Here is a 15,022-nt window from a genome sequence, read left to right on the forward strand (position 1 = left end):
TTAGAGCTCGAGACGGGGGTATCTCTTTGGTTTCTCTTTCAAAATTGTATTTGTCTTTCGCGAGTGGTAGTGTACATTTGGCCAAATAACCCAATAGAAGAAGGACCAATAATATTTGTTGCAAAGTCATACCTGTTATGTGCAGGTTTGAAGTAGATAAATTGCAACCAGTAACAAATGCTAAGACGTCACTTGTGGTTGCTCTGCAAGAGTTGGGAGATGATGCTATATAACAGATTCCACACCAGAGAAAGATATAACTACCAATAGTCAATCGCATTAGCGTTGTAAATGCATTTACAAAATTTCAACTTTTCATTATCAATATTGTACATTCATACATTTATGGAGATTGGCAAGAAAACAGTTTGAAGCACCTCAGCCAACCACCAAAACTCTTCCGGTTCATTGCATTCCTTGCGTGTTGTTGCAAAACTTCTTTCTGAAACACTCTTCCACCGGTCTTCCGTCTTATTCATTTAAAGTACACCATTATAATCAACCGATTTGTTAGATATTATCCTCAATATTACACACGTTCCGTAGATTCTCTCTAATGATGGTGTTCCTTGATATAACTATCCAATCTTCCTTTTAATAGGTAATATTGACACTTGTAAAACTCGTCTTTGGTCTTGTTGCAAAAAGAAGTACCTTTATCAAGACACTTGTAATATTCAATCAAGTTAGAAGCACATTTATCCCTGTAGTAGAATGGAACATTATGATCATCCAATTCTTGTTGGGAAGCTAAAAGATTTCGCTAGTTAGTATTACGGAATTCTCGTGTAAAGTATTGCTTCATCCGCCAAATGCGAATACGATCGAGTGGTGCATGTCACATACGTATAGATGATGGAAATGTGTAGCTCTCTGATGATCCCATGGTTTTAAATGTATATATGCAGTCAATGACGAGCTGTTGGTGTACTGCGAATGAGATTTTGTTTAAACAAAAAATTTGTTTTCTGAAAAGAGTGTAGTGCTACCATGTGAGCTTTTGTTTTGGCAATGGTTGTTGAACAGAGAAGGTAATTGCTAGTAACAAGAGTGTGTGGGAGTTAAATGTAGTCTCGAATAAATTGCCGGTAATTTTATGTAGCTCTTCAGATGTTGGTGTCCAACATTCAGGTAAAAGTGATTCATGGAGGAACCAATTCAAGGTGTTACACATGCATTTGCTTCGAAATTCTGTTCTGGCTCCTTAGGTATTAAGATATCGAAAGATAGTCTTTAAGTCTCACTCGCCATTGATACGTTCTGGAGTATCAAATGAAGTTACTTTTCGTAGCATATACAATTGAAAGTTTTTCATTTTTTGCATCATTTTAGGTCAAAGTATGTATGTCGAATACTTTTGAGATTGAATTACCAAAAGTGAGACTAATCTGGATGATAACTATCAAAAACATATTTCTAAACTTTGAATCTTCATTTGAACGCAAAAGGCTGGCCATCTTTTTGCTATTCTATCCGTTGTTTACAAGAAACTTCTATGCTAGGAACGCATTTGCTCGGCTTGATCACCCTCATCTTGTACTGCGGTAGTCTATATCGTAAAACCCATGAGGCGTGAATTAATTTTAGAAACGGAATTCAAGAAGCAAGCTGGTATCTACAAAATCAACATTCGTGTCATCAGCTGATTTTCTTGAGCAAAACCCTAAGCCTTGAAAGCACAGAGTATGACTTATCCGCGGTATTATAATGAGGGAATTATGCCCATATATAATGCTAAATGGCTTGTCGAATGATAATTGGTTATGAGATATTTGGGTCTGCAGTTGTACTTGATTGAGCAATAATATCAATTCTAACGGTTATGAGCCGTGTATAGGTACACATCTAATATGGTGACACCGTATCTGCACGATAATCTGCCCCCATTAGAATGCTCAGGTGATTCCCTAAAGTATAACTATCCAGACCTCAGATGTTACACCGATTTATCTGATTGGTGTGGGATTCGGACACAAAAAAGGTACAGGTGTCAAAGCTAATCGTATTCTGAATAACAAATGCCAACAATGTGTGAGCAATATTCAAATAACCCTTTTGAACCTCTATTGTAGTTGTCTTTCACTCTCATCGCATTCAGCTCTGTTGCTCTTCCTATTAATAAATAGAACCAAATTCAGAAATAGGAAAAAAAGCGCAATCAGAGAGAGCTGAAATAGTACAAAAGGATTGAGCAATTTGCTAATTATATGATTACTTAGCGCATTTTGCATACATAATTCCCTCTTTTGGGTTTTATTTTCTTACTTGGAGTCTAAAAACAAAGCAAACGGTGTTGAACAAATCTCAATGTAAGATTTCTTAAAAAACCACAATAGGGAGACACAAACCAAGAATAAAGAAGCCAAAAAACTGTGTCGTCGTGTGGATGTTTCAATATATGTTTTTAAATTGCGTGAAAGGATTTTATGCAAAGGATTGTACGATTCCACTGTGATTCGTTGCATAATCGAGATTATGCAAGATAGGAGTTAAAGAAAGATCAAAGATTATCAGATTTCTTTTAACTTTAGTAAGTCTTGCATCCATGATTAGCCGTGGGTAACCTAAAAGGTTTTGTATTACTTATCACTGAGTGACGAGAAATCCCCAACTCTATTCAACAAACCATTGCTACTCTTTTTGCTGAGTTCCATACATCGTCTTCCAGATGGGCGAATTTCATACGAGTGAACGAGTTTCACGACAGAGGCGGACAATAGCGCCTCATTCGCACATTCGCACATTGCCACAATTTTTTTGGGCGTTTTCCGGCATGCAATTTCTCGCTATTTCATTGATACCCATCAATTTTCGTCCTTCTATCGACACAAATTCAATTGGTTGAAATTGACATACAAAGTACATGTGAGACTTTGCGCAAACGTTTACCGCATTTTAGAAAGTCAGTACCATAAAGTGGAGAACAAGGGGGTACGAGCTTACGTCATTTGGGAGAGTGCGAGCAATTCTACATTGTATAGGCTGCTATTGTAGTAACGTAAACAATCAGGGCGATTAGTTTATAACCAGAGAACAGCTTTCGCGCACAAACATTTGGCTTTATTGTGCAATCAAATCTATTTATATATCACTTGGGTTACGAGCCCAACATTTTTGCACATTCGTATTGTCGACACTTCGTACACGGTTCAATTACAAACGATGGGAATATTCTCTGATCTGAAGTCAATGTTGTGGGTCATAACTAGCAATGCAAAACACCTTGCGAGAATGTGACAGGGTTATACCCAGCAAATACACACATAGAAGAACCTTATTGTTCGGAAAGCCTGACAAAAGTCGCTCATTGCATTTCAGATTTCTTCCCGGGAGAGTATTTTTCCACATAGTGAGGACAATAAGCATTGTTCTCAGCGTTTTTTTTTCATTTTCTTTTATTGTTGTGGGATTCTCCACCAATAATCTTTGTCACGATATGCCAAGTGCGACACAGTTGACACAATCTTGGCTATTTAGGGAGAGCTGCATAGATTATCCTGTATGGGTTGGAAGAATAACACACGAAGTTGGTTCCGGCACTACCTTGGCAAAACTACGAATACTATAGCTGAAGACTTTCAGTGTGATCGATGTGAATCCATTCCACGTACCGCCAGCTTTTCCGGTGTCATTGAAAGTCCGTATAAGCCCGTTGATTCGTAATCCGCAGGTTTTGAGGGGTGAGGTGGCCCACGTTACCTGTAAATTTTGCGCACAACTTATTCTGAGAAACAATAGATGTTTTATAACATTAAAGCGTTGGAGATTTCTTATTGCTTCGATCCGATCCTTACAAATTGTAGAAAGACAATAGGGAAGTTTACATGAAATTAGGTATGTGTTGTACCCTTGTTCTGCATATTGTGTTCTCTTTTTAATGTGGTTCGACTCTGTCCGAGCCGATAAACTGTGGATTCTCTCCTATGTTATCCACTACAAGTGTATCAAGCAATTCCTTACTGCAGAAGTTACAGCACCGGACCGAAACGATTTGTTTTTTTTTTTTTAGTTATATCAGAGGTTATCTTTGGTTGCTTCAATGAGGGATAACTCTACTAAGGAATGGGTTATGAGATCTGGCACGTGCGATAATGAAATTGGAAGAAAGTAACACAAACGTAGACTTACAAAAGTCCAAGACGTCAGGACTCAAGACCCAAAACCAAAGACCCCCGAATAGTACCTGTTAATTGAAAAATGTGGTTTCCCCACTTCTTATATTCTCCCACGTGTGCATGCTCAAATTTCAAATTTAGTCAATTGTTTGGGCTCGCTCGCCAAGTTAATACAGCGACAAGAAAAGTGTGTGAGGCGAAAATGGATTAGTGACACAATATCTAACGAGGTGTAATTGAAAGGAGTGGCATACACACTTCACTGGTATTCATGACCAACAGTCCTATTGTCATGGATTAAAGTGTAGCGCTGGAAGGAAAAGAATAACCCTGTTGGCCAAAATGAAAAACAACGCACAAGCGCAAATCTCCGCTATTGTCTAGAACAATTGATTGTAAAAGATTTTTATACACAATAAAAGGGCCCAAGCAAAGAAATTGAAATCCCAATTTCTTTTTCCTTTTCTTCCCAAAACAACAAAGGAGCAAATCTGTTACATCTCAGTGTGTGTGTTTATGAAACAAACAAAGAAAAGTCTCATAACCATGTCACAGTGATTATAAAGTGTATACGAGAAGTAAGGATGCTTTCTAACTTTTATACATAATACAACTCTTTTCTTACGGTTGTGGTTTGTATCAAGGTCTGAAAAATACGTCAGTGGAAACCTCAGACAGAGTCGAAGACAATATTTTCGATTTACAGTCGGAAATGTTGGAACCTTATTTCACAAGATTTTGTTTATCCGCCCGAAAATTTCATGTAGAGGAAGAAATATGGAAAAGTTACACTAAATGTCAGAAGAATAAAACGGTTGTCTGAGACGCAGAGAAACTTGTCCCGAATGTGAATAAATAAACGTCGCTCTGGTAGAGAGATCCTACATTTACAAAAAGAAAGCAAAACAATAAGGTAATGTAGAGAGTTGAGTGCAAGCTATATTTGGGCGTTTGCAAAGCAACATAAGAAATATGGGATGAAAAAAATGGAAGAAAATATCAATACAAGTTAAAGTATTATTTACGGTTACAAAACCACATTATACACCGGGTAGTTATGGAGATCTAACAAACTTCTTTTGTATTAACCTAATTGCATGTAATGTAAGCAATACTATATTCTCTGATATTGGTTTGATATTGATCAGAAGCATAGCTCCTATGTATAGCTTCTTGTTGTCGAATAGACCCAAAATTGTATAGCTAATGACTAAGTCCATTTCACAATAAACCCTTCACGTCTAGATCCACTTGCTCACATTTTGATCTGTTACGATTAGCAAAAGTTTTTACCCCTGCAACAAGAAAGAAAAAGAGCCATGCACAACCTAAATAAGGTTTGGGGAGATAGGGTTGATCGTACTCTTTTTTATTTTTCTTTCAGATGCATATGATTGAGACGCGAGGGGGGGTTTGTAACAGCAAATGCACAGATCTTTTTAACGTGATTGATAACGATGCATGTTCCAGTCTGGAATTTACAAACCTTACAGAACTCAACAGAAAAGGACAGCACATACCTTAATCACATTTTCAAAATCGAGTTAGATTTTAGCCCGCCTAATCATCGGCTGAAGTTCAGCCTGACAGACAATCGCTAGCAATTCCTAGCCAATAATGGCGGGGATTCGCTTTTTCCGCTACTATTATTATTATTATTATTTTTATTATTATTGTTATCATGATTATTATATGAAAATTTGGTTCTCTTGCATGTGGTTTTGTCTAATTACAAATGTGTCAAGGGTTATTGCGCTGATAATATTGGAAGTAATACACTGAGTGATTTCTATTCTTGAAAGAAAAGTATGGTTTGTTCAATGTATCATGGTACAATGTAACCCGTTCCGTGAATCGAAAGTTAATAGCAAACGTTAAACGCAACTTTTCAATTGTTTCTTTTTTATTTAAGATGCTTTACGTGAAATTCAAACTTGATTTTTGATTTTAAATTGTTGGAGTTAATGCACAATTTCTTATGTTAAACAACAACACACTTGCACAAAGTGATTAGAAAAGCTTAAAAAAATATCCGTGTCTCTTGTGCAGGAAGGCAGAGCAAAATTTTTATTCTCTCTGACATATATGCAAGAGGTGTTGATTGTTAACACAGAAAGTTTTGCATTTTGTGGTTTGTGTAATCAGCAGCCTCTATAATGTATAAATAGAAAATCTAAAAATCACTACAAAATTCTTTTAGTTTTTGCGTAACACTATTCCAAAATTAAACCCAGAAAGATTATGTTTCTTGTATGAATTTAGATTTAATACTTAACCAAAGACATATATATATATATATATAAGTCAAACACTTTCCACTAGATTTTGGTTCTTGGTTCACTGAAATACGGCTGAGCTTATCAATATCTATTCCGCCAACGTCGTATAAACACCCCTTAGTATCCAATCAATGTCAGCTACTACTACTGCAACTGCAGCTGCACCTACAACTACAATGTCAACGGCCTCAGTCAAATTGCCTTCTATTCATGAATTAACAGGCAAATCTACAAGGGAGTTTAATAATAAACACCTTCAGGGTAATGCACTTGCTTCTCCTAGATCCTTCGCAAATGTTAATGGACAACCACCAGTTTTGCCTAGTCTTCGTTTAAACACCGATTTCAATGAACCAGTGGCACTCAAAATACCACCAATCAAACCAATGACACCATCTAGTGTTGCGCTCAACAATTCAAACAGTAGTACGCCGACAGCACCAGTTCAGAGTAACAACTCCTTTACAAAGACAGTTTCGCTTGGCTCACCAGCTATCAATTACCAAGAAAAGCAGCAAATCTTGTTATCAAAACATGAACCTGCTGTAGCTCAAGCTCCTATTGTATCTGCTACCACAGCTCCCCAGTCGGTTTCCGCTACTTCCACTGTTTCTTCACCCACCTACCATTTTCAACCAAGCCACCAACCACAACTTTCACAACAACTGCAATCAGCACCGGTTCCACCTTCATTTCAATCACCAATAGAGTACAATGTCGCACAGGGTTCCCCACAATACCACCAACCTTTAAGATCTTTCTCAGCACCAGTTCCTCAATACCTTCCGCCTCATGTTTCGTATTACTCAAAACCTCATTTCGCAGTTCAACATCCCAACAATCATGGTTTGCAAATGGGTCACCCTTACACAATTACTGAAGTTGTACCTAAAACAACAAACAAATGTCATAGATGTGGTACCACAGAAACACCGGAATGGAGAAGGGGACCAAAGGGTGTAAGAACATTGTGCAATGCGTGTGGGTTATTCCATGCCAAGTTGGTTAAAAGAAAAGGTGCTGCTGTTGCTGCTGAAGAGGTGTTGAACAATCGTGTAACCAAAGGCAAAAACGGAAGAAGAATTAGTTTTAGAAAACTGGTGGGTAAGATGTCTACTATGCATCATCACAGAAGCGAGAGCGTTCACGAATTGCAAGGTTTGCAACAGCATCTACAACATTATCCTGCTCAATTTGCAGTTCTTCATCACCCACACAGTAACTCAGCAACCAGTCCATTACAACAAGCGCCACTACATGCCAACAGTTCGCAAGCTTATCAAATTCATCATCAGCAAATACAACAACCCCCATCGAATGCAAACTATATTCCCCAGGGTTACATGCCATTGCCACCACCGGCAGTACCGGTGAATCCAACCATGCACTTCCAAAGTCAAGCCCGGGCAATGCCTTTGGTTCATCAGTAAAGATTTGGCGGCTGGTTTTGAGGGGGGTCTACGTTCACTTCTATCGAGTTTCTTTATAAATAAATTTTTATAGCGTTAATGAACAGTTTACGATAATGGATTATTGTAGTGGTGATACACTTTATTGCTCTATGAATTATGGAGTCAGTCTGGCCAATGATTTGTAGGTGACTTCGTTGGGACCAGACATTACACAAAGCTGAACTAAATTTCATGACAAATATAATTATAGGGTCTAGAATGAAACTCAAGAATGGAAAATTCAATTACGAGTGAAATTCGTGGGAAAATTGCTCTTCCGAGATGGACAATAAGTTTCAAGAGAAAAGAACATAATACTATTGTGACGTATTCACAATACGAAGATAATTGAGGGGTGTGTGAAAATTATTTTGATTAGCGGATAATCCCTTGTATCAACAGGCAAAGCCTATCACCCAAAACGGGCCTGTCTTGTTCTCTAAGCGCATAATATATCCTACAAGGCGGTTTATAAAGAACAATTGCAAAACAATTGTTTCAAATTGTGGCAGTTTTTGTAACGCGGTAGTACTCTTGAGAAATCAAAATTGTAGGCTACGACCCAATTCACAACAAAGCGCAAACCAACGTCAAAACCCATGACGAAAGTAGCTGGCGTGGGCTCATACAGTCTCAAGGGGAACTGTGAACGCCTCTCCATTCTTTCTTTTACCTGAAACTGTTCATATACGATATTTTCATTTTCCTTCTTTTTGACATCAGCAAGTGAACATTTTTTTTTCTATTTTTGTCACCTTTGTTGCCTAATAGAAACATGAAGCGATGAATTTGAAGAGAAAATACAGAGTGGTTGCGAATAACACGAGTTGCAGGTTCAAGAAAATGATTACTCTTTTGTAACTGACACCAAATATCTCAACTGATTGCATTGTCTTTTTTAGTTTTCTCTCATAAGCTGGTAGGATGGGAAATTTCTTGTCATAAAGTTTGTGCAATGTTGCTTTCCGTCATTCAGGCGTTTTTCTAATTTTCAAAACACAAAATTCGAAGAGCTAGAAAATATTTTCGGATCTGAATCTCAAGATCCTAAAGATGGAAGAATAGACAATTGTTCCGGACGAGGTTTCCTATTGTTGATTGTAAATGTAGCAAAGACCCCGGTTATATTCTACCTATGTAAAAATGGAAAATATGACGGGAGTCGGAGCTTTCCAGGAATGTAAGAACCCCGCAATTGCATCGACAATCTCTGAATCAGAAGCAAGGTACAATCAGCATTTTAGATTGTCACTATTTAGACGAAAAATGAATGATCAAAACGAAACAGACAATCTTACCCTTTCGTGTAACTGTAGCAATAAAGGCAACGATTGCCGGGCGATCTAAAGCCACCTTGCATTTTTTTCTTTTTGTTGCTAAGAAAACCAGACCACTTTTGTACTTTTGGTAACAACTGTTGATGCCTATACAAGTGCTTCTCTAAAATCCATGTGCGCATTTACGCATAGAATCTTATTGTTTGTGAAGCCACAAAACCACAAAATACAAAGAGAGAGAAAAATTGTTTAGATTGTGCCGAAAAATTTTCCTTAAGCAAAATAAAGAGAGAAGAAGTATTCTTTTTGAATTTTGTTCTATTCAAGGCTGATTGGTGCATAAATTGCATTGATTACTCAATCGCTTAATTCAAAGGCGGAAATGTTGGGTAGGCGTACGCCTGAGAAAACAATTTCCCCTAGGATGGACTCTCCCTCCCTGCTCTCCTCACTTTTGCTCTTCTTCAGTCGAAAGAAAGAAGACCCAACAAAAATTTGATTAGCACAAAACCGGGCACAAATCAGTCACTCCCCGACAAACTTTTGAAGATTCGATTTGCTTAATTAGATTGTGCGTGGAAAGGACATCTGGGTCCTGAATGTCGTCCAAACAAGACGAAATTGGGTAACATCGTCAGGGTCCCTTGTTGATTCGCGAAAATGATGCTCTATACTAAATCATCGCCTGATTACTCTGACATTCTTGTAGGAAACACATGCAAGGAATGACTGACTAGCGCAATAGTAGTTGAGGCTCTCTCTTGCGCATTGCGTGAGCCACATTCAAAACTAAAACAAAGTAGCCAATGAGTTTTGAGGCTCGGTTTCGACTTTGCAAATCAATACGATCTTCGTCATCAGGGGTCTTCAGTTGCAGGTGGATTCAACTGAAAAGCTTTTCGTTCAGACATTAAAATCTCGTGTCGTTTGTCAATTGCCCGACATAACTTTTTGGAAACAAAAGCCACCGGAAAAGTATTTGTCACTAATTCTCTCCATCCCCCCTTCCCGAAACTGTTCCGAAATTGTTTTGTGCTTACATCTTGTTTGTTGAAAAATAAGTCAATTGACATATTATGAATCGGATTTAAGATCTTTCTTTTTCTCTGTCGATCACTGCAATCGATTAAAGAGTAAAAACTGAGAGAACAAAACAAAGAAAAGGGAGGTGCCTTTAATGCAGGAGGGGTAAAAGATTCTGCAATCATTAAAGACTGTCCAGGCTACATGGATCTTTCTAGATGCTCCAAAGGGGATTTTTGATGTCGTCAAAGCAATTGTCAAAGTAAAATTCCAGGATCAAACTCAAGTGAAAAACCACCCCCTTATTTCTACAGTACTGCAGAAGGAAAGTATGAAAAGTATGTGCGAATTCATTTATTTACAACTTACACAAAAGTGCGCCTCTTTCTTCCTCCCGGAGCGGAGATGTCACATTTCCGTTGACTGGTCCACATAAAACAAGAATTTGCCGGTCACATGAAAAGATTGTAATATAAACGTTTCACATTGTTGCTGGCTGGAATGTTGTCACGGCATATGCAAATGCGCACCATGTTCCCTTCCATCCCCCCTTGCTTTTGTCGTTTAATAAGACGATCTTAGATCGTATGTTGAATCTTAGGTGATTGAATGCAGACGGTTATGAGCATTGTCTTTTGAAAATCTCGTCACACACAAATTTAGACGCTCATGCAATATATGCAGAGCACGCCTCTTAGATGAACAGATACCGAGTACCTTCTCACTTCTGGGTTATCTGGTTTCGTCAAGTTCAAGTTCACGATTTGTTCTCTTGCCACAGATACATATTCAACCATTCTCCACAATTCAAAATTTCAGATTGTGGCAAACGTTTGCAAAATCTCATTTTAACGCAAGGAAACCAAATCTACAAAAGCATTGCTATATCAGCAAACAATTGTAACAGAAACGAATGTGTTTATGTGACGATCTTTCACAAGCTAAGAAAAAAAAATGAAAACAAGCAGGCACAACGATTAAAATGCATCACACCACAAAATGCAAACACGTTTTAAATATATCCGCCTGGGTCTATAAATAAAGTTAGCGTAAATGATCAACTTCGTCAAGAGCCTTTATGCATGATTTAGCAAAAGTGGAGAAAGATGATTCGGAGTTTTGCTTGCATACTTTTTTAGCAATTGTTCAAACGATTTGACTCATGTCGCCACTTTTAGGCATGTGATATGGGACTATTGTAGCAGATTACTTCTAGACCGCCTATCTCAGAGCTTTGGTGCATGGAATTCAGTTCCAAAACAATGTCAGGGTTTGGCCTGTAGGGCTCATACGTCTTATTGCCAGAGGGTCAAGCTAACAAAATGACCCGCTTTTATTAAGCGCAGTAGCATGTGTGCTTTTCTACTTGGGTTTCGGAAAACAGCTTTTCCGAACGTTACACAGAGACGAGACTAACTCAATACTTGCTCTAAGAAAGCTCTTTAATAAGAGCTCAAAGTACGGCCACTTATTGCATTGTTTTTTCTCTTATTTTACCGCTCAACTAACATCTGCTGCAGTGAATCGTCAGGATAGTCAATTAAATTAATTGTTTACACAAAACTACTTCTCTTACTGCATGACGCTTGAATTTATCTCTACACAAAATACGGTTCTTAGTAACATGTAATTCGTCTAATCTCAACCTGAAACACGGATTTAGGGGATAACACATTATCCACGTTGTATACTCTTTTGTATGCACACAGAGACTCAATGTCAAAAGATTGTCATATTGAGCAACGATTTCGTTAATTGTGGTTCCGCAGGTCGAACGGTTGTACCATGTAAAGTCCTCCCAGCGCCATAAGTGATGGAACCACCAATAATCCACCAACACACATCTTCATACTATACGTCTATATTCTATTACTCTATAGGTATATCGTGCTTCCGCAACACGTGCTTTACAGCTTCTTCAACATTATCAAACACACCCACAGTAGGTTTGGCGATAATGCCTTCATAATCCTCATCTTGAAAAACACCAGTCCTTAATAAGATGGACTGCCATCCATTGTCATTTGCTCCTTTGATGTCCGATTCTGGATTGTCTCCAACCATATAAATATCTGTAAAAGGTGATTCCAGTGGAACTGAACCAAGCAAAGGGAGCACTTGCTTCGTGTCAAATTTCTCAGAGATCAATTTTAGTCTCCAATCAATCAAGACATGGTGAGCGAAATCGTATTGCAATTTAAATGGTTTCCCCATAATCAATGAATCGAGATTGTTTGGTGGAAATAGCTTGTTGGTGGTGTTGTATAATGTCTCCGTAATGATTCTGAACGCTCCTTGTCCAAACCTCGGTAAGGGAAAGTCGTTAGCGTAAATGTAATCATTGTTGCTAAAGATGATGGGGATTGATGGTTTGGTTCTATCTTTAATACTTTTCAAGCTGCGTTTAGTGCCAATCAAACCTCTATTTGAGTTCAACAAATCTTGAACAACTTGAATATCAGTAGACATATCTCTAGGATCATTGAAGACCAATATCGCATCTATAGGTTTGTTTAAATCAATGTCAATGGCATATTCGTCTAAATCACGTTTGGTAAACATAGCATGAGGTGACACTGCTTTATTAGCCTTGACAATATCGATGGGCATGATTACATCTTTAAACCCATACTGTTCAGCTACTTTTCTCGCATTGTCACCATCTCCACCAACCACCAAGACTCGATTGAACTCTGGATCTTGTACTAATGCCTTCATTGGAGTATGGCTTTGCACCACTTGCAATGGCGAAATAGCAGGACCTCCAGTTATTTGAGCAACTTCTTCAGCTTTTCGAGATTCCAGCACTCCACCACCATTGGTCATCAATATGTAAGGAATCTTCTCTCGATTGAGTAACTCCAACGTTGGTTTAGCTTGCGGGATGGGCTTTTTTCCTCGTATAAGAACACCATCAATATCAAAGACAAAGGCAATATTTTTGTTTTGTTTGAATAGAATGGAAGAAGTATGGAAGTGGGAAGCTAGCGATGCTCGCCTTGTGGCATGTACCTGACGTTGAATCCGACCGATGGCTAACATTGTTGATCAGCGGATTGATCTGGGTAAAGTTGATTTGCCCGATTTCGCGGTCGGCAAATAAAAAAAAAAGTGGCTCCCGTTTGTGAGCTGCCACTACTACAATTACTCACTAATATCCATTTTATGTATTATTCATCTACATTATACTGACCCTCCATTTAAACACCAGTCTCTCCCTCTATCCACTTGCAAACCACACAATTTTTTCTCAAGCCACAAGTTTATGCATCCAGCAATTGCAATTCCCATACCATCACTTACACTAACACACCCCATACTAAACTCTCGTTTAGTTTTTGGTACACCTTCACTAACTGAAACAAACGTATTGACATAGGAAAAGCCTCCTAATAAACCTTCATAAAGGATTAGTATTAATAGTAGCCATATGGATGTGAATGGAAGGTCGTACATCGATTGAATTATGGTGATAACCACGTTGATGAATTGTAGTAACGAAAGCATATAGAGCTTTCTAATTCGTATACCAAAAGATATGGAGGATCTTGAAATGAAAACCCCCAATTGGTATAGGAATCCATAGACGACATAAATGTCTCTGTAGGATGTGAATAGCCAACGCGGAAGGTCCTCCAATGGGTATAACAAAGTTGGCGCAACACCTTGATTAATCACGTACTCCGAAATGTACACCGTGCTAAGTGGAATCATGAAGGGCACTATCAACGGCTTGATTTTTTCGAAGGTGGCACTGAAATGTCGAGTGATGGAGGAAGTAGCATGTAAGTCCCGACCAACAGCGCCACCGTCCATTCCAATTTCTTCAGCGGCTTCATCAAACAATGTGTTTTCAATTTCATGATACTCATGATCAGGTGGCGGAAGTAGCAAATAATAAGTGGCCAAAAACCCTAACGGACAAATGGCAAACATCAACAACACAATGGTGACTGATATGCCCATCATATTGGTCATTAACATAAACAAAAAGCTACCGCAAAGTCCTGCACCACCCGTGCCACTGGAAAAACCCCCAATTCCAATTGAGCTATCACCCGTTGCACTACCGCCAGTGTAAAAATGAGTTAATTGCAAAAAGCTAACTTCCCCCATTCCTGATGATAACGACGCTAGCATTATACCAAATATCTTGATTCCAATGGCCAGCTGTGAGCTCAACGAAATTAAAAGCATGCCGCTACTTGACAACCCAACAAGTGAAAACAACCTGGTTTTGTATGGTATTAGATGAATGAAGAACGGCGCCACTAGTTTAAAAGTGAACGATGGCATGATATCCGCCAATAGCACCACTCCCTTTGGCGTTGCCGAGCCCACAAGATCAACAGCGGCTGAGAGGATTATGACATACAAGATGTTGTTGAGCAATCCAAATATAAAAAACGACGTAAAAATCTTTGTTTGGTGCAGTAATGATATCATTGTTGATGATGTGGCAAAGGAATGAGAATGTGCACAGGGCGTATGAGCTCCTGTGTTGAAATGATATACTCGTTGCGGATATCTCTTGTCGGTGAAAGATATTCCCTTGAGAACGTGAATGTAAATAGTTACACAAATAGGTACACGCAATCACGTGACTTCAATTTTAAGAAGATAAGCTCAACTGCGGTTTGAGAAGCTTTCAAGTAGTTCCTAAAGGGGCAAGATAAATGCACATTGTGCCTAGTTTGCAATCAGTTCGAGACATTGCTTTTTGTTTTTGACCATAGAACCTTTAACATATCTGAGGTATTTTTTCATGCAAAGTTGAAGTTAAAATCAATTACCACTCGATTACGCTATACGTTTTATTGAGGTGATTTGTTTGCTCTAGACTCGTTCCTTGGAATAGAGCACAAGCTTTTCAGTTA

General features: G+C 38.5%; 4 protein-coding genes across 4 annotated transcripts; 1 reads left to right on the forward strand and 3 right to left on the reverse strand. All coding sequences in view use genetic code 12, as the record gives it.

Annotated features, from left to right (window-relative positions):
* Positions 1 to 553: 553 nt before the first annotated feature.
* Positions 554 to 886, reverse strand: CPAR2_107930 (uncharacterized protein; the record flags this gene model as incomplete). The annotated part of the gene is made up of 2 exons (XM_036807064.1): positions 554 to 750; positions 847 to 886. The coding sequence occupies 2 exons, from the start codon at positions 884 to 886 to the stop codon at positions 554 to 556; spliced, it is 237 nt and encodes a 78-aa protein (XP_036663938.1).
* A 5,639-nt stretch (positions 887 to 6,525) lies between these two features.
* On the forward strand, positions 6,526 to 7,824 carry BRG1 (GATA-type transcription factor BRG1; the record flags this gene model as incomplete). The annotated part of the gene is made up of 1 exon (XM_036807065.1): positions 6,526 to 7,824. The coding sequence occupies one exon, from the start codon at positions 6,526 to 6,528 to the stop codon at positions 7,822 to 7,824; it is 1,299 nt and encodes a 432-aa protein (XP_036663939.1).
* Positions 7,825 to 12,014: 4,190 nt separating this feature from the next.
* CPAR2_107950 (uncharacterized protein) lies at positions 12,015 to 13,187 on the reverse strand (the record flags this gene model as incomplete). Its single annotated transcript, XM_036807066.1, has 1 exon — positions 12,015 to 13,187. One exon carries the CDS (start codon positions 13,185 to 13,187, stop codon positions 12,015 to 12,017), a length of 1,173 nt encoding a protein of 390 aa, XP_036663940.1.
* A 141-nt stretch (positions 13,188 to 13,328) lies between these two features.
* On the reverse strand, positions 13,329 to 14,591 carry CPAR2_107960 (amino acid transporter; the record flags this gene model as incomplete). The annotated part of the gene is made up of 1 exon (XM_036807067.1): positions 13,329 to 14,591. One exon carries the CDS (start codon positions 14,589 to 14,591, stop codon positions 13,329 to 13,331), a length of 1,263 nt encoding a protein of 420 aa, XP_036663941.1.
* Positions 14,592 to 15,022: the final 431 nt, after the last annotated feature.

This window comes from Candida parapsilosis, contig 005569, assembly GCF_000182765.1.
Source record: "Candida parapsilosis strain CDC317 annotated contig 005569".
Taxonomy (NCBI): Eukaryota; Fungi; Ascomycota; class Pichiomycetes; order Serinales; family Debaryomycetaceae; genus Lodderomyces; species Lodderomyces parapsilosis.